This window comes from Brassica napus, chromosome A2 (assembly GCF_020379485.1).
Source record: "Brassica napus cultivar Da-Ae chromosome A2, Da-Ae, whole genome shotgun sequence".
Lineage (NCBI taxonomy): Eukaryota > Viridiplantae > Streptophyta > Magnoliopsida > Brassicales > Brassicaceae > Brassica > Brassica napus.
Window position 1 is genome coordinate 24,265,499 of NC_063435.1, and position 26,422 is coordinate 24,291,920.

At 34.0% G+C, this 26,422-nt stretch overlaps 5 protein-coding genes, 1 long non-coding RNA gene, 1 other non-coding gene and 1 pseudogene across 7 annotated transcripts; 2 read left to right on the forward strand and 6 right to left on the reverse strand.

The window, feature by feature from the left end:
* Positions 1–455: 455 nt before the first annotated feature.
* On the reverse strand, positions 456–2,940 carry LOC106390674 (probable WRKY transcription factor 3). The gene is made up of 4 exons (XM_013831195.3): positions 2,120–2,940; positions 1,210–1,790; positions 953–1,114; positions 456–861 (listed from the first exon to the last, which is right to left on the reverse strand). The coding sequence occupies exons 1-4, from the start codon at positions 2,573–2,575 to the stop codon at positions 630–632; spliced, it is 1,431 nt and encodes a 476-aa protein (XP_013686649.2). The 5' UTR covers positions 2,576–2,940; the 3' UTR covers positions 456–629.
* A 1,721-nt stretch (positions 2,941–4,661) lies between these two features.
* On the reverse strand, positions 4,662–7,670 carry LOC125580137. Its single transcript, XR_007317886.1, has 2 exons — positions 5,548–7,670; positions 4,662–4,934 (listed from the first exon to the last, which is right to left on the reverse strand). It is a non-coding gene; the product is annotated as an uncharacterized LOC125580137 (long non-coding RNA).
* A 1,320-nt stretch (positions 7,671–8,990) lies between these two features.
* On the reverse strand, positions 8,991–10,404 carry LOC125574863 (uncharacterized protein At5g01610-like). Its single transcript, XM_013831229.3, has 3 exons — positions 10,194–10,404; positions 9,666–9,720; positions 8,991–9,579 (listed from the first exon to the last, which is right to left on the reverse strand). The coding sequence occupies exons 1-3, from the start codon at positions 10,293–10,295 to the stop codon at positions 9,197–9,199; spliced, it is 540 nt and encodes a 179-aa protein (XP_013686683.1). The 5' UTR covers positions 10,296–10,404; the 3' UTR covers positions 8,991–9,196.
* Positions 10,405–10,922: 518 nt separating this feature from the next.
* LOC106396683 lies at positions 10,923–12,277 on the reverse strand. The gene is made up of 4 exons (XM_013837150.3): positions 12,047–12,277; positions 11,765–11,848; positions 11,586–11,682; positions 10,923–11,467 (listed from the first exon to the last, which is right to left on the reverse strand). Exons 1-4 carry the CDS (start codon positions 12,195–12,197, stop codon positions 11,329–11,331), a joined length of 471 nt encoding a protein of 156 aa, XP_013692604.1. The 5' UTR covers positions 12,198–12,277; the 3' UTR covers positions 10,923–11,328.
* LOC125580148 (nodulin-related protein 1-like) lies at positions 12,162–13,097 on the reverse strand. Its single transcript, XM_048744194.1, has one exon. It carries the CDS (start codon positions 12,829–12,831, stop codon positions 12,328–12,330), a length of 504 nt encoding a protein of 167 aa, XP_048600151.1. The 5' UTR covers positions 12,832–13,097; the 3' UTR covers positions 12,162–12,327.
* Positions 13,098–13,742: 645 nt separating this feature from the next.
* LOC106392814 lies at positions 13,743–15,941 on the forward strand (annotated as a pseudogene).
* A 4,000-nt stretch (positions 15,942–19,941) lies between these two features.
* Positions 19,942–23,502, forward strand: LOC125580151 (probable methyltransferase PMT5). The gene is made up of 7 exons (XM_048744206.1): positions 19,942–20,105; positions 20,367–21,288; positions 21,524–21,764; positions 21,840–22,065; positions 22,218–22,797; positions 22,886–23,110; positions 23,194–23,502. Exons 2-6 carry the CDS (start codon positions 20,641–20,643, stop codon positions 23,033–23,035), a joined length of 1,845 nt encoding a protein of 614 aa, XP_048600163.1. The 5' UTR covers positions 19,942–20,105; positions 20,367–20,640; the 3' UTR covers positions 23,036–23,110; positions 23,194–23,502.
* Positions 23,503–23,674: 172 nt separating this feature from the next.
* Positions 23,675–23,747, reverse strand: TRNAA-UGC. The gene has a single exon. It is a non-coding gene; the product is annotated as a tRNA-Ala (tRNA).
* Between the last annotated feature and the right edge of the window lie 2,675 nt (positions 23,748–26,422).

Consider the following 26,422-nt stretch of genomic DNA (forward strand, 5'->3'; position numbering starts at 1 on the left):
TATCACTGTCACTAGTGATATGTAGAATATTTGAAAACAGACACAAGATAAATGATTTAGAGTTTCTCTTTTTTTTTAATTATTTAATTTAATTTATTTTAAGTTTTCTATTTATTAGAATTATTTCATTTTTGTTCTTTTATATTTTCTACATTATTTATTTAGTTTACTTTATTTCAGTTATTTTTATTTATTAGAACTACTTTTCCTATTTTTTTTATTTTAGTATTCTTCTTATTTTATTTATTTTATTTATTTATTTTAACTGTTTTAACTTATTACTAGGTAATTTTCCGTACTCATGAAAATAAATATGTATAAAGTAAATATATTATAATAAATTATTAAAAGATTTCATTTTAAGTTTTAAATTATTTTTAATTTATATTGAAATTAATATGAGTGGTTTATTTTGAATAATAATATCATGTTATTTTTTAAAGATCTTAATCATCTTCCATGAAAGATTTCATTTTCTTTCAAACATTGCTATCACAAAAAATATCTGATCACAAAATGTAAACTATTATCAAAGTTTCTATTTGTAGAAACATGTGGTAATGTAGTAATCATGAAACTAAACAGGTTCATTAACCAAAAATGAAACGGCACAAGTATTTTTCTTTTTCTCAAGTGATTTGCTCTTCTTTAAGCCTTAGACGCGCAACGGTCTGTTGTTGGTTCAAGTTAACCGTCGAGAGATTGTTGTTTGGTCTTAACTGATGGCTGCTGGTTCTAGACGCTGGAATGTCATGGTTATGTTTACCTTCATATGTTGTTATAACAGCTTTCGGGTCATTTGCTGCTCTTTCTACATGTTTCCTTACTCCGCATCCCGGTGTTGTACACTTATAGTAGCTCCTGTGAATACATCAAAACGCGTTTTAAGGAGAAAAAGACTGATGAAAATGTAAGAACTCATTGACCGGTTTGGTTTGGTTATATGTCTCACCTTGGATAAGGATTCCCTTTGACTACTTTCTGACCATACTTGCGCCATCTATATCCATCATCTAACAGATCAACTTCACTCCTCGTTTGGACAATAATTCTAGGCTCTGTCACGGTCTTATGCGATGAAGAAACCGGTTCTGAAACCCGGACTTCCGTATTTCTGCAACAATAAAATAATTTATTTAAATCTTGTCAGAAAAAAAAAACTCATAAGAGATGAATGTAAAAGAAACAGTCGCATTTAGTATTTGTAACCTTCTCTTGGGATCAGGCTCATCCTCGTGTGTTCCTCCCAAACTAGTTTCTGCATTACCAACTTCCTCGCTATCACTTGCTTCAGACATCTGCTCCGTTATTGTCACCTGACTTGTTTCCTGGTCTCTCTTAGTCTTGTTGAGACTGCTACAACTCCCGTTATTGTCCCTCCCGCGCTTATTGTTTTGTGGAGGCTCATGATTGTGCTGACCCTTGTAAATTATTTCCGTTACTTGTCCATCGACAGACCTCTCCACTTTCTTCTTGACAGGACACGCAGGATTCGTACACTTGTAATAACTCCGAGGAAAATCGCTACCTTTGACTTGCTTCTGCCCGTACTTCCGCCAGTTGTATCCATCATCAGCTGGTTTATCAGCAGCATTCTGAGGCCGCGACCGATGCTCGTAGACGGATACTTCAGAGTCATCTCTCTGAGCCGGGGCTGGTAACGAGGGAACCTCAGTCAATAAAGTTTGTTGTTGTGTAGAAGATTCTGATTGCATCTGGATACTATTGCCTTGAACTGCTTGTGCAGTGACTTGTGCTAATGCTTGTTGGTGTGTCATACCAAATGATCCCTACACGTAAAAATTCACATTTCTATTAGCTAATGACATCGTCGAAGGATTAAAAAAAAAGATCAAGATTTTGTCAATATTAACGCTAGAAACAATACTAATGATCGATCATTAAGAGTTGATTATGGTTCTCTCTTTTGACATTGAAGATACTCTTATTTGTCTGAAAGTTTCTTACTTTCAATATACTATAAACAGAGACTCTCATAGATTCAAATGCCCAAAAAGTCAAAGTCATATGAACGCATAAAAGCCCTAAACTTCCAGTTACTAAAAATAGAATTTCAAAGTAAGACAAAAAATAAATCATCTTGAAATGAAAGCAACACCTGAATGGGTGAAAACAGACCAAAGAAACTGGGAGAATCCAGAAGCGTCGCCGGACTTAGTCCCGGAGGCACGGTGAACATCCCCGGTGGCTGTGTAATCATCAATCCCGTTGGTCTGTTTTGCTTGAACCTCGGGTCAAGAAGACTGTCACCGCCACCACCGACAGAGCTCACAGGTGTCTGATGAGCACTAGCGACGACTGCAGCAGCGGCAGGAGAAGCCATAGCTCCGGCGACAAGCTGAGAGAAGGATTTGAATCCATCAGGATGATCAGAAAACATATTAGAGACGAGAGTCATGGGACCAGGACTGAATCCACTAAATCCAACGCCACCGCTATAAAACATTTCCCCAAACGGTCGAGGAGGAAGCGAAATCGTCGGCCGTGAAGCTCCTCCGGTGGATGATTTCGACGTCAAAGACTGTTTTTGTTGTTCTTCTTCATTCTCTGCCATCGACTACGATTTTTTCAGACAAACGAGGATAAAATCTAACAAACCCAACTCACAAAAAGAAAGATCTTTTTACTTTCCTCTCTTTCTAAAACTCTGTTTTGTTTCTTTAACACAATTCGTGTCGTGTTTCAGTTGCACTTTGCCTTTTTTTTATTTTTTTAATGTATATATTTCTTCTGCAACCTTTAGTGGAGAGATTTTGAGATTTTATTTTGTCTGTCTTCATTTCAAGCAGAGCTAGAAAATTATTAAATCTGCCTTTGCAGTACAAAGTCTGCGGTGCAGATATGAAGTTATGAACGAGTAATCTCTCTTGTCTTTTTCCCTCTTCATTTTTACATTACTTTTATTTTCTGGTTTATTTATTTTTAGATATAAAATGACATATCTTTCATTTTGAATGCTAAAAAGATAATACTATTAAAGGTGGTCATCGAAAGTGAAATTCCGAACTTATTTGAATTATTCTAAGAGAAGTAGCTCATGCAAAAATGTTCAATCAATAATTTTTTTTAATAGTTTATAGACACAAAATTTGAATTCTTAATAAAAAGAAACTAGCTATGTTAATAAATTATGTTACGTATTAATCCCTCCATTTTTTTAATATAAATCGTTTTAGAATTGTGTACATAGATTAAGAAATCATTAATTTTTTTATATTTTATCAACAAAAACATCATTAATTATTTATCTAACAACAAATCAACCAATAATAAAATAGAATGTATATTATCATTGGTCATATAACACTAAGTGTTAATAAATTTTACATAAAAAATCGAAAACGTCATATAATTTGAAACGTAAAAATCTATCTAAAACGACTTATATAAAAAAACGGAAGAAATATTTAATATATCGTGTTTTCGTTAAAAAATAGTCGTGTTTATTCATAATAACTGGGTTATGACTAATAAGGAAAAGGAAGTTTATAAAAAGCGTCGGTATATGGTATAGGTCAAATTTCATAGTTTAGTTATTATTGTTGTAAAAAAAAAATGGTATGGAACTACGGTTATGTCCCTAAAAAGACAACGAGGGTTTTTTGTGCCTCACAAGTCAACAGCAGCACCAAAGCACGACTCGGATAGTTTTGTAACTAGTTTGTCATCACCACGTCCTACAAATAGCAAGCCGCCACGTGTGCACAAAATGGACCGGAAGGTATGGTCGGAATAAGCCTAATCATAATACCTGTTTTGTTAAGACAAAACACATGAAGTTCACTCCTGCCATGAATATTATTTTCCAAATCAATAAAAATATTCCTTTTAACATTTTGTTGGCATCATCATGAAACTGTGAAAAACGGAAACGTGTGGGTTAGATAAAGAGTGAGAGAGTGAGTCAATCAACTTGACATTTGGAGGGGGCCAATCAAATTTTGAAATCAGGCCACCATTAATATCTGTGGGAACCACGTTGGGACCCTTTTCATTCACTGCCACAACGAATCGTGTCTTCACTTATCCCATCAAGAAAGCTAGGAACGAACTATGATTTCAAACGGTTTGATGAGTCGGATACGGGATACTTTATAAAACTTGATTGCTAATCACACATAAAGGTATTCAAAGTTTTGTTGTGTTCTATTTGGATCCTATAAAATTAAGATGTATGATTTTTACAGTGTAAATTATGTTGAAGAAATCTTAATGATATTAAATCCTTTTGTCACCATCTCTTAATTGATTTCTCCAAGACAAGCTTAAACGAGCTTGTCTTTCAAAAGTGTGTTGAACGGTTTGTGCTCAACAAGAGTGACTCAACATTAGAAACACAGAGACTGATACGGAATGATATTTTTAATAGTCATGAGTAGTGGACTTTACATTCACAATTTATTTGGGACAGACATCTTAAGGATTTAATAGGTGTATACAAAACATGTTCTTGGAATGTCTCAAATTAGTTGAAAGAAAACACAAGAGATACTGATCTCAAGGCCACTTCCATCGCAGATAACGATAAAAGGTTAGAAAGAAATAGAAAAGCAGGGGTGAACGAACACAAGAATCGGTTTCTTTCATCTGTTTATTATACATTCTTTTACCACGTGACTCTTTCTTAATAGCCAATTAATTTATTATAATAAAATTATTAATTTCTCATTTTTAAGAAATTCAAATTGTTGACAATAAAAGTTACGACCTAATCAAACCATCTCAACTGGTACTCTATAATTTTTTTTTCTATATATTACTCTAAAATAGAATGCTCTCAAAGCATAGTATGATTCAAAACCATATAGCTCTTAAGTTTATTTTCTTCATCCTATTCTACTAAAAGACCAAGTCTTCATCATCATTTTGCAGAGCAAGAAGGGCCAAGTCTACATCAACGATCCATATATTGACTGCAAAGAAACAACAAATAAAACTCACAAAAAATCTCAGATGGATACACACACTAATTCGATCAGTTTGAGATTTAAAACAAAAAAGTTACAATTTATGATCGTAGCTTTTGGAGATGAAACACGCACAGATAGAAGGTAAAAAGAAGCACCTTTGAGAAACCGATAAGCGATTCAGACCATCTTTACCAACAAATGTCACATAAGAGAACAACATGAAAGTTGGAAAATCCAGTAAAATTACAACGAATCTTGAACCAAGTTGGAAAAAGATAAAAGTTGCAATTTCTGATCATAAATCCATAGCTTTTGAGATGAAAAGAATGCAACTATGAGAAACCCATAAATATCTAATCTACCAAACAAGAGAACAACATAGACATAAGAGAAGGTAAAATTAATGAAACTTTTAGAAACCCATAAGTGATTCTGACCACATTTACCAACAAAAGCCACACAAGAGAACGACATGGACATAAATTAATGATAAAAAGACAAACATCGAAGTTTGGTGAAGATAACCCAGTAAAATTACATCGAAACTTGAAAGAAATTGAAGTCCCAAAATTTAGATTATGCAAACAAAATTATTAAAAGAGAAGAATTTTCATACCTCCGAAAAATATCTCGGCTGCGAACATAGAGAGTAGAAAAGAGACGAAACAAAGCAATAAAAAAGAAACATAGCATTACTATGAGAGAATGACAGACTGTTAAAGGTGAGCTAGAGCCGTATTAGAAATAATTTTTCTTTAGTTATTATAATAATTCTTTCGGCTATGTATCTGGAGATGGTATTAGATTCAAGAATTTAACAAATTTTTAAAAAATTTAACTGAAGATATAAATAATAGATTTTTAAGTATTTTAAATGATTTGTTGAAGATTATAATGCATTTCTCAAAAAGATTTATTTTAGATTTTAAAGGAATACAATTGAATTTAATAGACACGATTTCCTTTAAATTTTATGAATCTTTATATAAAATGCACAAAGAAGGAACAAAATATTATCATATAGATAGATAAAGTCATTTTAAAAAGTGGAAGAGAAAGTGTGAAGAACTTGAAGCCAAGGTTCTCTCTCTCTTTTCTTTTCTTTTTTCTTTCTTTTATGTACATCTTTACGTTAAATCCTCTCCTTTTTAGCCTTGGACATCTGCTAAAGACCAATGAGACAAGATGACACACAATAAAATCTACAATGTATTACCTTCTCACAAGATAGAGCAATCATGGTAGAATATAATCGAGAGTCTACATATAGCTGCTAGGTTTGGTAATTTAGAGCTTATGTCAACACTTATCAACAAAGGTATTGAACTTATTTCGTTTCTTTCTTTATTGAATAGTCAGCTTCAAAAAATCTTTATTTATGTGTTCTATGACATGTGCCGAAATAAATGACATTGACAGACTCAAGGACACATCTTCACATAGCAACTAACCGAAGAAAATTGGAGAATTGTGACTATCTGCTACAAAATAGGAGCATTGATTGATGTTTCAAATAAAAAGGGTCAAAGCCCTCTTATGCATGATGTGAAGTCTTACAAAACAAAAGTGATTTCCCTTGTATCAAATGATGAGAAACCTTAGCGTATAAATGCTTTTTGTGAGTGGAATCTTCAGGTAATGAAGTTAACTGCATAATCTGGTTTTAACCGGTTAGAAACCTTTGAAAAAATTGTGTGTACTGTAAGGAGAAGTTAGCGGACTTTGTCACTTTAGTCTTGAGGTAGTGAAGTTAGGGGATTTAGAATATGTAATCGTAGGTTGTAGTGGTGCTATTAATCTACTAGATCATTCACACTGTGAAGTTGTGTAATCATTTCCTGGTTGCAGGTAGTGAAAATGCTAGTAAGTGCAGATGATTCTATGATCAACAACATGGATAAAGCAGGTTGGACTGTTCTTCACTTTGCTGCAAGCAATCGGTGCTTGGAAATCACTAAGATCTTCAAGACATATGACACAACATTAGAGATCACTGACAAGGTTTGTACTTTGATATTTTCTGCTTTTTGAAACAACATAAACCTCCCTTTACACAAAGGAATGTTCATGTTTCAGGCTGGATACACTCCATTCACATTAAAGCAAGGATAGGAAAGATGGAATTGTATGACTACCTAGTTGAAAAAGTAAAAAGCTGATATTACCTGCAATGGAACATTTTCTCATTTGGGATAGTTTTTGATATGAGATTATAGATATAGCTTTATTTAATTGCTCGGTTCATTGTATATTTGAAACTTGATAATTGCTAAACTTGATAGTTGATATAAGCAGATTTTTGGTACTTAATAAATGTTTTTTATCTTCCTAAAAAGTCATTTTACCCCTTCACGATCAATTTTCTCTCAACCAAAGCTTTAGTCTCCATGAACCTAATGTACATGTCTTTATACATAAGACTCATATCACCGTTTCACCATGTTTTCTGCAAATCTACCTAGCCTTTTACTGCCTCTACAATCTCCTCAATTGTTCAATCTTTCAAACACAAATAGATTCATCACTGTAATGTTGTGCTTCCCTTCCCATTCTCTGAAGTCTGGTCATTTACAATAACCTGGAAACACTTCTCTTTTGAACAACAACCAGAATAATTTCTTTCAGTAGCTTCATCTGATCTTTCTCTCTGTACTGAAGCAGATCTACCTCCACTCTCACGGTCTTCAGTTAGAACCGGTACGTGGATGCAGAACCGTATAGAGACGTAGATGCGAGTTTTTTTAGAAAAATTAGGAATCGGGTACGTGTTGAAAATGAATATTCATATATATTTATTTATTTATTTATATTAAAATATAAGAAAATTTATAAGGTGGAGTTATTCAATCATGTATTTTAATAGATATAAAATCTAAATACAATGCATTGTTATTCAAATGATGATTATAATTATATTTTAAAATCTAGTGTTATTCAATGAATGACTTAGATCCAATTTTTAAAATTTAGTGTTATTTAACTTTTAAGGATTTTAAAATTTGTTGTATTTTAGATGGATTTCAAATAATTTCTTATAGAGTCTCATGAATAAATGATTGAACTCAAAATCCAATGCATACTGCAAAAACTTTAAAATCTGTAAACTTTAAACTATCTTAAATTTTTAAAATTTGATAGATTACAAGATCAGAATATTGGCTAAAACAAGACTCAAACCTAGGGCTGGGAAAATTAAACTGAATCCGAAAACCTGAACCTATCCGGATCCGACATAAATATCGAATAAATCTTGTTTTATGGTATTTCAGGTTATGAGTATTATCCGGACTGAACCCGACCTAAATGGATATCCGATACAACCCGAAACATTCAAAATTCCTAAAAAAAACGTGTACCAAACATGTCTCAGTTCTTAATATGTATCCAAAATACACTAAGATATTATTGAATATCTAAAATAATGATCTATTATATGAAGGTTGATGGTTGAAGGTGACGGTTGAAGCTTACAATTTTTTGATTTTGTTTTCATTGAATAATGTTTTTTTCATTTCATGGGAACTTGGTTTTAGTTTTATGCTTTCATTTATTTAGTTTTCTTCAATTAATAACTATGTTTACCTTTTGTTTGATTTTGAATGATCACGTTTAATGTTCATTTTTTATTTTTGAATCGATTTTACTTATGTTTTGGTTACAAAATAGGTACAAATCAGGTACTTTATAACCGAATAACCGATTTACTTATGTTTTGGCTACAAAATAGGTACAAATCATGTACTTTTAAACCAAAGAACAGATTGGTATCCGAACCCGAAAATATATCGGATTTTACCGGTTCTTTGAAGATTTACTAACCTCGACCCGAACTCGATAGGACCCGAACCGGTCTTGAAACAAACTTTCATATAACCCGAATGAAGATGTTTTTGATAAACCCAAAAAATCGAGATCCGGTTAGATAAAACCGAAATCCGATTGGAACCCGAATGCCCATGCCTACTTAAACCATATAACATTCATAGCGCAACTTAAAATGTGACCTAAAAATTCATAGTACTATATAACTTATGAGTTTTAAACAATAAGCCAGCAAAATATAACAATAACCGTTGGTTACTTTCAATTTCACTATATTTTGAAAAACATTTTTGATTTCTTGCATAATGTAAGAAACATGAGCGCCATGGAAACACAAACACATTTGACCATAATGAGAGTTATATATATACCTCTTTCCAATATGCAAATAAACCCAAATAACCAATATGAAATTCATAAATCAAATATGATAATAACCCATCTTAAAACTCTCCAACGACTTTGATAGCATCATGTGGTGTATCATAAACACTCTTGGATCGAGACTTCTTAACACCGGCAGTGAACCATAGCTTGTCTGATTTCGAGCTCTCGACTGAGATTGTCGTGACTTTGACCCAAACCAACACTTTGGTCTTCATTCCTTCAACACCCATCAGTTTCCCTCTAAGCAAGATCCCTTTCACGCGTGTTGCGTACCTTATCGCTGATCCATCTTTGAATGTGACTTCGCAGGGTGTAGAGAAGAAGACCGTAAGTTTGTTCTTTGTCTCGTCGAATTCGTAGCAGATTATGTTCTGTGGGAAGAGTCCTGATGGTAAGTTGTATTCTTTGAGAAGATCTGGTAAGCTTTTGAGTGGTTTCCCTGTTTTAAAAGAGGAATATCAGGTTAAGAATTGTCGGAATCTTCTTAGATTGTTTATCAATGAGAATAATAAAAATGGTGTTTACCTTTAAGCTTGTTAAAAACCCATTTGGCTTTCTCTTCAACGGTACTAGAGAAAGTCTGGAAAAGAAAAAGAAACAACATCAACATTATGTTTCCAATTTGTAGCAATGAAAAACACAAACAAGTGCAGAATAAACCATATATCAAAAATAAATAGCCAAACCTATAAAGACAGACATAGAAGGTATAACCTATAGATCATGTTACTTGAATAGTCATAGAATTGACATCAACTCAACGTAGGGCTCTTAGCTTAGGTCAAAAGAAATAACAAGAACACATCATTGCTAAAAGAATTCATCTTTTCTAGTAAACAGTTAATCAGATCTTCCTAGATCTATGATTCTTCCAGAGTTTTGTAACATCCACTACACAAGATTTTGAACAATAGAATCCTTTTTAAACCAAACGCAAAACCTTAAACCGAAATGCGACCAAACCCATCAGTTTCACACATGAATTACATGCAAACCCCCAGAGAAAAATAAAGAAGCAAGAAAAGATTCAAGATTCATCAAATGAGCACTCACAGTGAGGTCAGTGGTGATGTTAGAGAGCTCTTCCTTGGCTTTCTTCGAGATCCATGAGCCTCCCACTTTGAAGCTCGTCACTTTCGTTAAAGCTTTCTCCATTTTCTTCTCCTCTAGATTCTCTCAAAGAGTAAAGACAGCTTTTAAAAGTGTGACAGAACAGAGTGAAAACGGCGACTCAACATGTTTCCATTTGGCCAATTGTTCGAAAGATATACCGAACGACGGCGTTTTCAATCTACTTTTTCAGTTTAATTAATTACCGCTATATTTGGCTTAATCTTCAAATTACGAAAACTTTTAAGATCTTTTATTAATTAAACGAGGAAGAAGACTCGCTAACCGTCTAATTTGAATTTGCAAAATAAAGTTTCCCTTTTCTGAAAATTAATTATTTCAAAAGCTGATTTAGAATTTATAAATTGTTACAATTTTTTTTGTAGAAAATGCATGATTAGTTTTAAAGCGAATAAAATTATTGGATGATGAGAAGATGCGGTGGGACCCAATAATAAAACGATATTACAGCAGAGAGGCTAACAATAATTGTAGCTCAGCACTAATGCAATTATTCTACAAACAACTAGCTCAGGCAGAGGGTTACAAATCATTTCAAAAACCAACTTCATGTTTGTACCGGCGACTTCATCTCAATCCGAATTCCGGTTTAGTTTTGATTCACTTTGGTTTATTCACTGAAAATAAATCCATGTTATATAATAAGCTGTGTGATAAAAAACATCCATTTCGTTATCTTTGAAACAGATTGTACGGAGTTACTTAAGATGATAGAGTACAACACGAGGTTGCTGGAGAGAGGAAGCTACTTTATGAAGAGACATGTGTTGATGGATAATTTTAGAATCATGATGAATCTACTTAGAGAACCAATCAAGAAAATTCAGATAGAGAGGCCTTTCATGTCTTCAAGCTGCTTGTGGCCAACGAGAAGAAACCAGAGGACATTGTGGCGGTTGATGCTGATAAAGAAGATGAAGGCTCTGGAGCTGATAAATCAGTGGTTGTGAATGGTATTGCTTCACTTTCTCTCGTGGATATCAAAATGATTTGATCTACATTAGCATAGATTATCTCATTCTCTAATTCAACATAAATAACTGTGATTTTGAAAATGTTATTCAAGACCAGTCTTCTTCTTCAACATTGTGATGAATTGTTCCTTCTCTTCATCTGTTATTCCATTGGTTGAACAGTCTCCTACTCCCCACTCTGCTCCTCTTAGACAATACTTGTCTTGAATAGCTTTTTCATTCCTGAAGGATTAAAAAAAGACACAACACCAATGTCACATGTCCACAATCTTGGCTCTGTACCACTTAGAAGACCAAATGGGCATGCATGAAGGAATAAAATGATGAGACTTTCACTTACTTTTCTTTGTTTAGTTTGGAGTTCTCGAGTAGCTTCTTGAGTATTGGAGATTCTTTGAACCTTGAATCATTTTCAGCGTAGAACTTCTGGTTCTTAGCTGCAATGAACAAGCATTTTTCTTGAAGCAGACACAGACAGACAAAACATAAAGAATTCAAGAATTTGAAAGAGTATAGTACCATTGAAACGGTCAAGGGACTCGAGCTTTGGTAATTCCGGAATTGATTCTATACCGGGACTTCCGGACATTAAGCCTGCTTCGGCTGAGCATGATCCGAGAATACACAAATTATGATGATGATACATACACATATATTATATTGAATGAGATGAAAAATGAAGATAGTGTAGTTCTTAGGAGGAGATAAGATGAGAAATCCTCAAGATTTTTTTTTAAAATGATAATAAAAGCTTTTTTCAGAAATATATATTCCTTTTATATGATAATAAAAAAAACTCACTTGTTTTCAAGATTCTAAGGCTTCTCAACTGAAGGAAAAGTGCAATTAACTCGAGCTTTATTTGAAAATTATGTCCATTGCACGTAACTTCTTCATGTGTAGAGAAGAACATGAATTGATCAACATTTTTTAGAAAATAAAACAGAAACATTTTATTTTACATCAGCAAGTTCCAACACCATACACAGATCCCACGGTTAATAATTCATAAAGCCACAACTTACTAAAAGTAATTATGCAAGGATACTTAATTATTTTTAATCTACTAATTAAAACATTAATCACTTCATGAAACCTTGAGCCATCTTAGCATAGTCTCCAAACCCATGGCTACCACTTCCCGATTTCTCATCCCCTTTCTTACCCGCCAGTTCTCCAGCACCTCCACCGTGACTACCACCGCCGTGGCTGCCACCACTGGAGGAGTGAGAGTGTGTAGATTCATACTTGTGGAGATAACTTTCAGCCTTTTCGAGGTACTGACCCACACCGCTTTTTTCATCAAACTTGCCGTATCTACCGGCGGCGTCGAGAATATCAGCGGTGGCTCCGGCGACTTTAGTTTTGTCTAGCTTGGCAGTCTCATTGCGAGCAGCGGCTTGAGCAGCTTCGGCTACAATCTTAGCACTAGCCATGAGCTCAGCGTTGGTAGCTGGCCTATGTCCGCTATGAGTTGTTGGACCGGCATGACCGGGTTTGTTTTTGTTGTGGTTCGTCTCCGGTTCTGAACTTTCTGGTTTCTTGTCGGAGAACTTCTTTTTTAGTTGATCGGTGAGAAAATCCATGTTTCGTGTTTGTCTTGACAATCTTGAATGTGGAAATGTACAATAACAAGATATTTATTGTCTACTATTCTTTTTTATCCACTACTTCTTGCACCACATATTTACTTTAAAACATTCAATATGTAAGGATTAGTTGGTTGAAGATTTGATGTGTGGCACGGGAAAATAGAACCGGTGGCCACGATAGTGGCTATCCAACTCTGACCATTGACTTTGTCGGTAGAGTAAAGTAAGCTTTGAAATAATAGAAGGCTTTCAATGGGTTTCTGGTGGGCTCAAGTAAACCCCAAGTGTTGATATATGTCCGAGCCTAACTTTAGTTGAGTAACACTAAAAGATGTCGCGAAGATGACCACACATACTATAATTTTTTTTTTGGCAACAAGATGACGACATTGTCATGACATAAACAGAAGTGAACAAAAACGAATACCAAGAAGACGAAACTAATGTATTATTATATAAAAGGAAAAGCTTCCCTTTACGTAATTCATGGAGAAGCGAAGAACAACAGGTGAGATCTCAAAGGAGTGTCATGAGAACACGGATCCTCTTGTTTCTTTAAGATTTCCACTGAAACCAATTGAGTTTTGTGTTCTCAGGTCACCCCTTTGAATCTCCCCCGTTCCATTATTTCACCTCACTAAATGTTTTAAATCTTTTATTCATACTCCAGTATAAATTTGGGTGTGTGCGCGGGTATCCTCTGTTTGTGTCTGAAACAGAGACAAACGCATCATCTTAACAAAGCCAATGCCGAGTTCATGACTAGTCTGCTTTATTAAAATCACATGCGACAAAAGTAATTTGGTCAAATAAAGGTAAAATAAAAATATCAGTCTTTTTAGAAGTTGCCATGTCATAAATCAAGTTTGGTTTCAAAAATGACTTAATAATCACTCCTTAAAAGCTAAAAAAAGTGATTTATTACCAAAACCCAAACACACAAAACCCAACAAACTAAAAAACGTTGACTTTTCAACTAACCACCATCTCCACCGTCACCATGATCGCCGTTTACTCTTCCTTCTTCTTCTTCCTCCTCTTGATCTCCTCCGTTCACTCCACACTAACGATCTCATTCACCCCTCAAAGCCTAAACCGATCCGGCGACACAGTCACGATCCAATGGACCGGCGTCGAATCACCCTCCGATCTCGACTGGCTAGGAATCTACTCTCCACCAGAATCTCCCCACGACCACTTCATAGGCTACAAGTTCCTCTCCGATTCGCCCGATTGGCAAACCGGGTCGGGCTCCATCTCCCTTCCTTTAACCAATCTCCGATCCGATTACTCTTTCCGGATCTTCCGCTGGACCCAATCCGAAATCAACCCGAAACACAAAGACCACGACCACAACCCTTTACCCGGAACGCGCCATCTCTTAACCGAATCTAACCGTTAAAATTCCGGTTAAACCGGCCGGATCAGATTCATTTAAGCTACACAGATACGGTTAACGAAATGCGAGTGATGTTCGTTACAGGAGACGGCGAAGAGCGGTTAGCTCGTTACGGAGAGGTCAAAGAGAGACTAAACAACACGGTTAAAGCGCGTGGAGTTAGTTACGAGAGGGAGCGTATGTGCCACGCGCCGGCGAATACCACGATCGGCTGGAGGGATCCAGGCTGGACATTCGACGCCGTCATGAAGAGCTTGAAACCAGGAGTCAAATACTATTACCAAGTCGGGAGCGAGTCCAAAGGATGGAGCGAGATCCACAGCTTCGTGTCTCGAAACGACGATTCAGACCAAACCTTAGCGTTCATGTTCGGAGACATGGGATGCTCCACGCCTTACAGAACGTTTATCCGCGGAGAAGAGGAGAGTTTATCAACAGTGAAGTGGATCTTACGTGACATTAAATCTCTAGGTAACGATAAAGCAGCGATCGTGTCACACATTGGTGATATAAGCTATGCTAAAGGCTACTCGTGGATATGGGATGAGTTCTTTCATCAAATCGAGCCTATAGCTTCTAAAGTCCCGTACCATGTTTGCATCGGTAACCACGAGTACGACTGGCCTATGCAGCCGTGGAAGCCAGATTGGGCTGCTTACGTGTACGGTAAAGATAGTGGTGGAGAATGTGGTGTACCGTATAGTGTTAAGTTCAACATGCCTGGAAACTCATCCGAAGCTAAGGTTCGGAACCTTTACTATTCTTACGACATGGGCTCGGTCCATTTCGTTTATATTTCGACCGAGACGGAGTTTCTTAAAGGAGGGAAGCAGTATAGTTTTATCAAGAGTGATTTAGAGTCTGTTAACAGGAGCAAGACGCCGTTTGTGGTTGTGCAAGGGCATAGACCGATGTACACTACGAGTACTAAAGGTAGTGATATAGCGGTAAGAGTGAAGATGATCGAGCATTTGGAACCGTTGTTCGTTGAGAACAACGTGACGGTTGCGTTATGGGGACATGTTCATAGATACGAGAGGTTTTGTCCGATTAGTAACAACACTTGTGGTGAGCGTTGGCATGGGAGCCCTGTTCATCTTGTGATCGGTATGGCTGGGAAAGAGACGCAACCGATTTGGGAGCCGAGGCCTAATCATCCGGATGTACCGATATTTCCTCAGCCTGCTCGGTCGATGTACCGTGGAGGCGAGTTTGGGTACACTCGTTTGGTTGCTGATAAGGAGAGACTTACTATTTCTTATGTGGGGAACCATGATGGAGAGGTTCATGACAAGGTTGAGATTTTGGCTTCAGGGGAAGTTATTAGCGGTGGTAGTGATGATGATGATGGTAAAGACTCAAGCTTGGGATCTAAATCTGAATTTGAGGGGTTGTGGTACATTGAAGGAGCAAGTGTGATGGTTTTGGGAGTGGTTTTGGGGTATCTTATCGGTTTCTTTAGTCGTCGAAAAAGAGAAGGAGCTGGATCATCTAATACTGGGCGTTGGATCCAAGTGAAGAACGAGGAGGAGACATGATTCAGCTTGGACTTGTTTTTGTTTTACTTGTCCCACAAGTTATGTATAGCATTCTTATTATAGAAAGGTACATCCAAAAAGCTTATTAACCTCTTCAAGGCTTTGAAGGGTTTAGTTTTGCGATATTACTTTAGCAGATTTTGTTTAATAAAAAAAGAGGCTTTTTTTAACACATTTCTTCTATTCTTTTTTTAAAGAAAAAAAAAGAAAAAAGTACGACCTTATAAAAAAAAGAAAAGAGAGGCTATGTAATTTTTATTTGCAATAAATAGATAGACGACCTTATAAATTTTAGACAACAATGGGGTTTACAACAGTACCTAAGGCACCTAAGACAAGTGAACGTGGTAGACAATAGTGGGGTTAAAACAGTCGCTAAGGCGTCTTCTCCAGAGAAACATGAGATTCGGCTAATTGGTTCAGGTGTCTTACATTGCACTCTTGCATAGCATCAAAAGGTCGCCTCAATCCCTTGTTTTTAATTAAAAACCTGAATGGTAAGAACCAAAAGTTTTAGTCACCTTCTTGACAATAAACGTTTTGATAATTTACATATGGGAACTTTCAATATTTAGAGGCAAAAGATATCACTTTGATTTTGATGGATGAGTTTAAAACATCCGACCGACAATTATGATTAATCGTAAGAACCAAAGTCGGTTTACTTTTCTAATTGAGTATTGGGTAACTTTAATTTTGATTCAAAAGTCAAACTTTGCACATGGACGAGTGTTTCCCCAACTTTTCAAAAGTCCCCAAATTGAGTTAACCCCTAACTCTAGATTTTTCAATTGACGATGATTAGGAGTGGACACTTCGGTTATTTTATCGGTTCGGTTTAGATTCGGTTTGGTTATTTTAGTTTTAGAATTTTTCCAACTGAAATAAACCTTAATTAGTTTGGATTGGTTTCGGTTCGGTTTGTATTCAGCTTGGTTTGTGTTTTGATTCGGTTTAATCGGGTTCCCTTAAACGGATAGCAGACATTGATGTTCTTTTCAAACTATACCCTGCTTTGAGTCATAATTGGGAATTATTTCCGTTCATGTGTGTTTATATTCTTGTAGACTATCTAACTAAAGTGGTTGATTTCGAAAAAATGGCATAAAGATTCTCTAACTATCCAAACTTAAAAGTTTAAAGATTCTTACGAGCTAGATGAGGTGACAGAAGAATAAAATTGTGCAGATAGACAGTACTTGATGCAGCCAATTCAAGTAAAATATTTTGATGGTAGAAACTACCTAAAGTTGTATTTAAAAAAAAAAACTTAACTGCATCTTTAACAAAAAAAATCATCTTCTTGATTTTGATCGCATAAACTTAAGTTCCATATTTGCGGCATGGTTAATATATTTATGGTGGTTGTTTAGGAATATAAAAGAAAAAATGATTATTAGTTACACGAACAATATGACACCACATGATTACGTATCTAGATAAAAATAATGTAACTAGAAATATATACAAACTATAAAATGTATTGATTTATTACTAGAGAATTTCAAATGATGTTTAACATGTTTTATCTGTTTTAATATATTATTTTATTTTATTTTGATATTATGACTGTTTGATTTATGTGTGTTGATTTTATTTTATCATTTGGATATGTGTTACGATTTGTTTTTCAAATAAACTTTTTAGTGATGATCAAAATTTTCTAATATCAAAATTACATATGTGGTGTTAGTAACATAAAACATATTAGTTCATTAGATGTTTTTTTTGTAGTTATGTAGTATGTGGTTTGAATACATTATTTTATTATAAATGCATGATAATGTGGCAGTGTATTGTTTGTTTATATGTTTATCATTTTTCAGTAAAAATACAGCCATATGCAATTGGCTCATTCCAACCGGTATGTAAAGGAATAAAAATGTATCATGAGAATGGAAAATGGTTTTAGTGCGTTTGTTTTTTATTATTTTTATTATGTCAAGTTTTATGTATTGAGAACATGTGAGTTAATTAGTGTTTACGACTTTACTACTAAAGATAATTTATTCAAGTGTCTTGAGTTGATATTATTTGAGAAAAAAAGAATTTAAAAATAAAAATAATATATTGGTTTATTAAAGGATAGAAAGCTATTTAAAGGAAGTTAAAAAAATAATTAAAAAAATTAAATTTAAAATGATGATCAAAGTTTAAACTAATTTTATGTATATGAGAGAGACCTCATAAGCAGAGATAAATGTATGATAATATGGCAGTGTATTGTTTGTACATATGTTTAACATTTTCCAATAAAAATACAGCCATATGGAATTGGCATCACAATGAAGAAGGTTCATCATTCCAACTGGTATGGAAATGAATGAAAATGTACCATGGGAATGGAACATGGTTTAGTGCGTTTCTTTTTTATTTTTTTTATTATGTCAAGTTTTATGTATTGAGAACATGTGGGTTAATTAGTGTTGAAAGTGTCTTGAGTTGATATTATTTGAGGATATTTTTTTTAAATATAATACATTGGTTTATAAAGGATATAAAGCTAAAGGGAGTTAAAAAATTATTTTAAAAATTATACTTTAAACTGGTGATCAAAGTTTAAACTAATTTATGTATACGAGAGAGAGAGAGATCTCAAAAGCATAGATGATTAGCAAGCTTTTCTTGACATCATCCTTAGTGTTTCCAATTGTTGATGGATGAATCATTAATGTAGCACCTGACTTTTTCTCAATAGATTCGATGTTTTTGGAAAAAAACTCATGGATTATATACTGATCGGTTCTAGTTTCGCTGAAAATACGTTGACATGGAATTGATAGCAGATTGAAAAACGTTCATCATTCCAACCGGATTAGAAATGAATGAAAACGTATCATGAGAATGAGAAGTGGTTTTATTGCGGTTATTTTTATTATCTTTATTATATCAAGTTTTATGTACTGACGTATTGAGAACATCTAGGTCAATTAGTGTTTACAACTTTACTAGTAAAGATGATTTCTTGAAATATCTTGAGTTAGTATTATTAAAAAATAGAAAGTATTTATGTGAATTAAACAAATAATTTTAAAAATTAAATTTTAAACTGATGATCGAAGTTTAAACTAATTTTATGTTTTCTCGAAACATATAAAAACTGTAACCTAACATCAATAAAAGATAGTTTTTTTTAGCAAAAAAAATAGAGTTTTTCTAGGCAAAAAAAATTAAAATCAGGAAATTTTTATAATGGATTATTATTGTTCACCAACAACAGCATGTATTAATTAATTAAAAGTGCCTTTATTTTTTATTTTATTTTTTTTTTCGACTAAGTTCCGTTTATATTAAAAGATCAGTCATAGCATTGTTATACAAAAATGGGGGACACGTATGGAACACACTCCATGCATTATCAGATGATAAAGATTTTTTGGCTAACAAATCTGCACATGAATTTGCAGACCTACTACGATACACAAACCTGATGCTATGGAAATGAGATTTCCAAGCCGAGATAGTCTTTAGATAATTCTCCAATCGTAGGTTAATACTTGCAGTTTGTAAACATCTTGTGACTTGTATATTATCTCCTTCGAAGATCACTTTCTTGTATCCCAATGAGTAAGCTGCCTGAATAGCCCAAATTAATGCAGTACATTCACCTTCTTCTACTGTACTTCTTTCTTCAAATGTGCCTTTATTTCGTGTGAATGAATTTCAAGAAACAATAAAATAAAAGAGAAAAAGAGACCACTTGCAGTTTGTAAACATCTTGTGACTTGTATATTATCTCCTTCGAAGATCACTTTCTTGTATCCCAATGAGTAAGCTGCCTGAATAGCCCAAATTAATGCAGTACATTCACCTTCTTCTACTGTACTTCTTTCTTCAAATGTGCCTTTATTTCGTGTGAATGAATTTCAAGAAACAATAAAATAAAAGAGAAAAAGAGACCAATTTATTAAATGCCAACAAAAAAAAAAGTAAATTGCAATTATTCCCCTCCGCTTGTTTCTTTCATGACTGTTGTCATTGCTGGAATAAAAAGTTAACAAAATGATTTTCCTTGTTTTTTCAAAAAGTTACTTACACACTTTTCAAGATCTAATTACAATTTAATCAGTTGCTCAAAAAAAAATATTACAATTTAATCCCTTTAATTAATTTTCTTAATCATCTCATTTAACAGTACTTTATTCAGAAAACAAAACCATAAACGAACTCAACACAGCAGAAAAAAAAAGGTTATAGAGCTACTAAAAGCTATAGCCCGTATAATTGGAATCTCTCTCTCATTCTCTGACTCTTGTCTCTGGTCTCCTTGTCTCTAACTTTTGCCATTGTTGGTCCAAAGCTAAATCCTTTTTCACAATCTATTATTACAGGTACGCATCTCAAAAACCCTTAAAATTCATTACAGTCTTTGTCGTGAATTTTTGTTTTTTTCCCTACATTCAATGTTTTCTAATCTGATCTGATCTCTCATCTCGTTAGTCATACTCGAGATCTCATCATGAAAGTTTCAAGATTGAGTTTATTACGTAAATTCTCATCGACAAAAATACAGAATTGGCTTATGTTTCTCACTAACTACTTTAAGTTATGTTTCTGTTTCGGGAGATTTTGATCTGAAGACTTGTTTGCAGGTAGGCAGGTGGTTTGATTCACAAGGAAGTAGTGTGATTGGCGTCCCCTTGAGTTGTTTATATTCAATTTTGCTGCATTACATCTCTCTTCAAGTGCTCATTTCCTGATTTGGATCATAAGAGTGGAAAGACTTAGCCCCGTTGTTCTTAGCTTTCCACAAATGGGCTTGATCATGTGATGAGACTATGTTCTACTTCAAGATTGGGACTTTGTCATAATCTTAATGACAAAGATTCTTAGGACAGCAAGAGGAAGGTAACTTATCCTTATGATATGACAAGTCCTTGGTACAAGAGTGTTTCTTCTATGTTTGGTCTCAGACCACGGATCAAAGCCTTGCTTTTCTTTATCCTCGGTGTCTTAACTCTAGTTACCATCTTAGCACCATTGTCATCCACTTCATACGACGCTTCTACTTCTTCAACACTCGTCCCCAACGTTTATAGCAGCTACAGGAGGATCAAGGAGCAAGCTGCCGTTGATTATCTTGATCTAAGGTCACTCTCCTTAGGAACTACTCTAAAAGAGTTTCCTCTGTGTGCTAAAGAAAGAGGGAGCTACGTGCCTTGTTACAACTCAACGGTGAATCTCCTTGCTGGGCTTCAAGAGGCTGACGTGTTGGACCGACACTGCGAGTTTCAGAGAGAGAAGGAGAGATGTGTAGTTCGTCCTCCAAGAGACTATAAGATACCGCTTAGGTGGCCACTTGGTAGAGATATCATATGGAATGGGAACGTCAAGATAACCAAAGACCAGTTTCTTTCTTCAGGAACCGTTACAACGAGGTTAATGTTGCTTGAAGAGAATCAAATCGCATTTCACTCGGAAGATGGGCTGATCTTTGATGGGGTCAAAGACTATGCTCGTCAGATCGCTGAGATGATTGGCTTAGGAAGTGACACTGAGTTTGCTCAAGCGGGTGTAAGTCAAGTCTTCTTGGAGATTATTATTTCCTCTTGTTTCATAATAAAATCCTGGCTCCTACCGATGTGGGTCCAGACTAGCTATACGTTAGCAGTCTACGTTATTGGATAAAAAAAACACTTTTAATGAAACAAAATATAAAGGATAAAACAACACTTAATATGAAACAGGTGAAATGGAGAGAGTATGGTGATTAATGAGCTTCTGAGCAGAGTTATGATGATGCTTGCAGGTACGGACTGTGCTAGACATTGGTTGCGGATTTGGAAGCTTTGGTGCACATCTAGTGTCTCTAAACCTGATGCCTATATGTATAGCTGAGTATGAGGCAACTGGGAGCCAAGTCCAGTTAGCTTTAGAGAGAGGTCTTCCTGCAATGATTGGCAGTTTCTTTTCAAAACAGCTTCCTTATCCTGCATTGTCTTTTGACATGCTCCACTGTGCTCAGTGTGGCATTACTTGGGACATCAAAGGTAACTAACTACAAGTGTCACAATTTTAAGTTATGTGCTGATTATGTGATGACGTTATATCTGTCTCTTGAGCAGATGCAATGCTACTTTTGGAAGTGGATCGTGTTCTGAAACCGGGAGGGTACTTTGTTTTAACTTCTCCCACGAACAAAGCACAGGGAAACTCGCCAGACACGAAGAAAACAAGCATCTCAACACGAGTGAACGAGCTGTCTAAGAGAATATGCTGGAGTCTTATAGGGCAGCAAGATGAAACGTTTCTTTGGCAGAAAACTACAGATTCAAATTGCTATTCGTCTCGGTAAGTATGATCACGAGACATGTTCTTGCCACTGAAAGTGTATATCAACCAGAGGTCATTAACTCAACTGGATAGGATCCTGGCTATTGTTTCAGAGGTCCCCAGCTCTGAGTGACCAGTAGGACGAAACTAATATTACATGTTGTGTATAGGTCACAAGATTCAATACCTCTTTGCAAAGATGGAGATAGTGTTCCTTATTACCACCCACTAGTCCCATGTATAAGCGGTACAACAAGCAAACGCTGGATACCTATTCAGAACAGGACTACCTCAGCTGAGCTTGAGATTCATGGTTTGAAACCTGAAGAGTTCTTGGAGGATACAGAAGTATGGAGAACAGCACTTAAGAACTACTGGTCCTTGCTTACGCCTTTGATATTCTCTGACCACCCAAAGAGACCCGGTGATGAAGACCCTCTCCCTCCTTTTAACATGATACGCAATGTGATGGACATGAATGCTCGTTTCGGGAACTTAAACTCTGCTTTACTCGACCATGGCAAATCCGCTTGGGTGATGAACGTTGTCCCAGTCAATGCACGTAACACTCTTCCTCTCATACTTGACCGTGGCTTTGCCGGTGTTCTACATGACTGGTGTGAACCATTCCCAACATATCCAAGAACGTACGACATGCTTCATGCCAATGAACTTCTCACACATCTTAGCTCAGAACGGTGCAGCTTAATGGACTTGTTCTTGGAGATGGATCGGATTCTTCGCCCAGAGGTTCATTTTATAAACACCATTCTTGTTTTTCTTCTTATCTTCCCATATAATGAACTTGACCTTCGTGTGTGTGTGATTACTATAATAGGGATGGGTTGTTATAAGCGACAAGGTGGGAGTAATAGAGATGGCACGTGCACTAGCGACTCGAGTGCGTTGGGAAGCACGTGTCATTGGTGTTCAAGACGGTAGCGACCAAAGACTTCTCGTCTGTCAAAAACCATTTCTCAAAAAATAAATTGCTGCGAGTATATTCTTTTTTCACACCATAAACAACACTCACTAGTCACTACTACACACTGTCGTTTGACGGGTAAGTTACATCTTCTCTTACTTGTGTAATTGAATCAAATACTGAGCTTCTAAGGAAGGGACTAATCTGATGTTTGTATACAGTTATTTGTTCTAAACAGATCCAAACTATGCCTCCTGCTATAAGCTCTGTAGAGAAATTATTCTTTTCTCAGACAGAAAAACACTTGAAGAAGGTTTTGTAAGAGTGGAAGTTGTAGCCATGAGTAGAAGAAAAGAGTTAGATTCAATATTCTTTGTAATTTTTGGTCTGGAACACTACTGTAGCTATATATATATATATATTTTTTCATTCATCCAATTTTTGTTTGCTCTTCAATTTTGTAAACAAGATAACGTCTTTATTTATTTTCGAAATTGTATTGTTTCTGTTTTTGAAGGCCTGAGATGTGATAGTAAATGAGTTATTTACAGATTATTAAGTTTCTGAATCTGTTAAACTTCTACCAGGGGAATGTTTTAGGATTTGTATCTGTGAGAGAGCAAATATAGAAGTTAGATAAAATGGTGCGAGTAATGAATGTATTCTAAATTGAAAAAAAAAACATGCGTAAAACAAAACTTGTGGAGATGCGGGGGATCGAACCCCGTGCCTCTCGCATGCAAAGCGAGCGCTCTACCATTTGAGCTACATCCCCAATTTGTTTATATTATTGACACCATTATATATATCCGTTCGGCTTTACCTTCTTTGTCTTAAGCTTTGTCATTTACTAACTTGATATATTTTCAATAAACATGAAAGGAAGAATTTCAGTAAATAAAATTGAGAGATTATTAATAATTAGTCTAAAATCAGAAGTTCTTACAATTTTAAACACTAAGATATTTTGATCCAACTATCCAAGTAGAACTGTAAGAAATGCATATCCTGAGTCAAGAATGTTATCAATTATTTTTCAAAAACAAAAGAAAGTTATCAATTGGCGAATACTCCCTCCGTTCTTTAATGATAGACTTTTTAGAAAAAAACGTTTATTTCATAAAGATATATTTTTTGTGTGTTTCTATGAAAAAATTGTAAACTTCAAGAAAATTAATTGACTTTATTGAATTACTATTGGTTAAAAGTTATTGAAAATTGAAAATTAAAAATTACAGAAAACGATACATTTATTATGGTAGTTTAATGTGTTTTCTTAATATGTGTAAAAATATTAAAAAGTCTATTTTTTTAGGAACGGAAGGAGTAATATTTAGTTTGAGATGGTGGGAAAACCCCATCATTTTGAAAAGACATGTCAAATACTTTATTATAAGCCAGAAATATAAATATGACATCCCCTATATATTAATTGAGGATCTTTTAAATAGTTATAACCTGTATTTTGTATTAATTAAAAAAAACCCCTTCCTATGTGGCAGTTGTTTATGTTTTGAAATGGCTGATATGGCAGAATTGTAGAGCATTTAGGTTGAGTATAGTCTACAAATAATCTTCCTAGCAAAATACAATCTCGCTAGCCATCTCATGTAGTCGCATATCATATAAATATTAATAACTCTATCAACGATCATATCTAATAATTATAACACTAGGATAAGACCTGCGCCTTGCGCAGGGTGAGTTTATTTGTATATATTATCGATAGTTTCTTTTATACATTTGATCATTTTATTTATATATATAAAATATTTATTGTTGTTATTATATAATTTCTTTCCAATGAATCGGATCAATTTTTATTAAAAATAATGAAACAAAAGTATAATTAATACATCATGAGTTGATCGGATTGGACATTAAACAAATTATGACTTAAAACCTTATTTTTTTCATCGAACACATTCTTGAAAAAAGTGAACAGTATTGTTTTCACAGTTGAATTATTTTGACTTTTATCTTCTATATGGTTTTGAAAACTTTCAAATCAACCATCGAATTGATACATGTCATTTTAATGTTTTTAGTCGCATACTTACGGAAAACTTACATTAATTTAAAGTCGTTTTAAAAAAATCAAAATATAACATATAAGAAAAAATCTAACATATAAGAAAAATATAACATATAAGGTGTCCTCATTTTTGTATTTTAAATTCGTTTAAAAAAAATATAACATATATAAGGTTTCCTCATTTTTATAATTTAAAGTCATTTTAAGAAATTCAAAATATAACATATAAGAAAAAATCTAATTTTTTATTATGTGGTTAATGTGATTGTTTATTTTTTTAATAATATAAAATTAAACAAAATGAAGAAGGATGCAAAAATTGTTATCAAATCTTTATTATTCATAATCATTAATTGCCATATATATGTAAATAATATTAGGTAATTTAGTAGCATTTATTTAGGGAAAGAATACACACATCTTATATTTTAGGTTAATATAATGTTCTCTAGTGGACATTAAACAAATTATGACATAAAAACCTTATTTTTCCCCTCGAACACATTCTTGAAAAAGTGAACAGTATTGTTTTCATATTTGAATTAATTTGACTTTTATCTTACATATGGTTTTGAAAACTTTCAAATCAACCAGCAAACTGATACATGTCATTTCAATGTTTTTAGTGGTATACTTAAGAAAAACTTACTTTTTTGTAATTTAAAGTCGTTTTAAAAAATTCAAAATATAACATATAAGAAAAATATAACATATAAGAAAAATATAACATATAAGGTGTCCTCATTTTTGTATTTTAAAGTCGTTTTAAAGAAATATATAACATATAAGGTTTCTTCATTTTTGTAATTTAAAATCATTTAAAAAAATTCAAAATATAACATATAAGAAAACATCTAATTTTTTAATTATATGGTTAATGTGATTGTTTATTTTTTTAAAAAAATATAAAATTAAACAAAAATGAAGAAGGATGCAAAAATTGTTATCAAATCTTTATTATTCAAAATCATCAATTGTCATATATATGTAAATCATATTAGGTAATTCGGTAACTTTTATTTAAGGAAAGAATACACACTTCTTATATTTTAGGTTAATATAATGTTCTCTACTGAACATTAAACAAATTATGACATAAAAACCTTATTTTTTTCATCGAACACATTTTTGAAAAAAGTTAACAGTATTGTTTCCACAGTTAAATTATTTTGAATTTTATCTTGCATATGGTTTTGAAAGCTTTCAAATCAACCATCGAATTGATACATGTCATTTTAATGTTTTTAGTCGTTTATTTAAGGTAAACTTACATTTTTGTAATTTAAAGTCTTTTTAAAAAAATTCAAAATATAACATATAAGAAAATTCTAACATATAAGAAAAATATAACATATAAGGTGTCCTCATTTTTGTATTTTAAAGTCATTTAAAAAATATATATATAACATATAAGT

Bases quoted from the DNA above. Each gene is read 5' to 3' on its own strand.
- LOC125580151 (XM_048744206.1), top strand. From the start codon at position 20,641: ATGACAAGTCCTTGGTACAAGAGTGTTTCTTCTATGTTTGGTCTCAGA. The intron at 21,765-21,839 runs GTAACTAACTAC...TCTCTTGAGCAG, and splicing joins CATTACTTGGGACATCAAAG to ATGCAATGCTACTTTTGGAA. The intron at 22,066-22,217 runs GTAAGTATGATC...TGTTGTGTATAG, and splicing joins TCAAATTGCTATTCGTCTCG to GTCACAAGATTCAATACCTC.
- LOC125574863 (XM_013831229.3), bottom strand. From the start codon at position 10,295: ATGGAGAAAGCTTTAACGAAAGTGACGAGCTTCAAAGTGGGAGGCTCA. The intron at 9,721-10,193 runs GTGAGTGCTCAT...TTTCTTTTCCAG, and splicing joins ACATCACCACTGACCTCACT to ACTTTCTCTAGTACCGTTGA. The intron at 9,580-9,665 runs GTAAACACCATT...CTTTTAAAACAG, and splicing joins GGTTTTTAACAAGCTTAAAG to GGAAACCACTCAAAAGCTTA.
- LOC106390674 (XM_013831195.3), bottom strand. From the start codon at position 2,575: ATGGCAGAGAATGAAGAAGAACAACAAAAACAGTCTTTGACGTCGAAA. The intron at 1,791-2,119 runs GTGTTGCTTTCA...TTTTACGTGTAG, and splicing joins GTCTGTTTTCACCCATTCAG to GGATCATTTGGTATGACACA. The intron at 1,115-1,209 runs GTTACAAATACT...TTATTGTTGCAG, and splicing joins GAGCCTGATCCCAAGAGAAG to AAATACGGAAGTCCGGGTTT.
- LOC125580148 (XM_048744194.1), bottom strand. From the start codon at position 12,831: ATGGATTTTCTCACCGATCAACTAAAAAAGAAGTTCTCCGACAAGAAA.
- LOC106396683 (XM_013837150.3), bottom strand. From the start codon at position 12,197: ATGTTTCTGTTTTATTTTCTAAAAAATGTTGATCAATTCATGTTCTTC. The intron at 11,849-12,046 runs GTGAGTTTTTTT...GATCATGCTCAG, and splicing joins CCTTAGAATCTTGAAAACAA to CCGAAGCAGGCTTAATGTCC. The intron at 11,683-11,764 runs GTACTATACTCT...TGTTCATTGCAG, and splicing joins GTCCCTTGACCGTTTCAATG to CTAAGAACCAGAAGTTCTAC.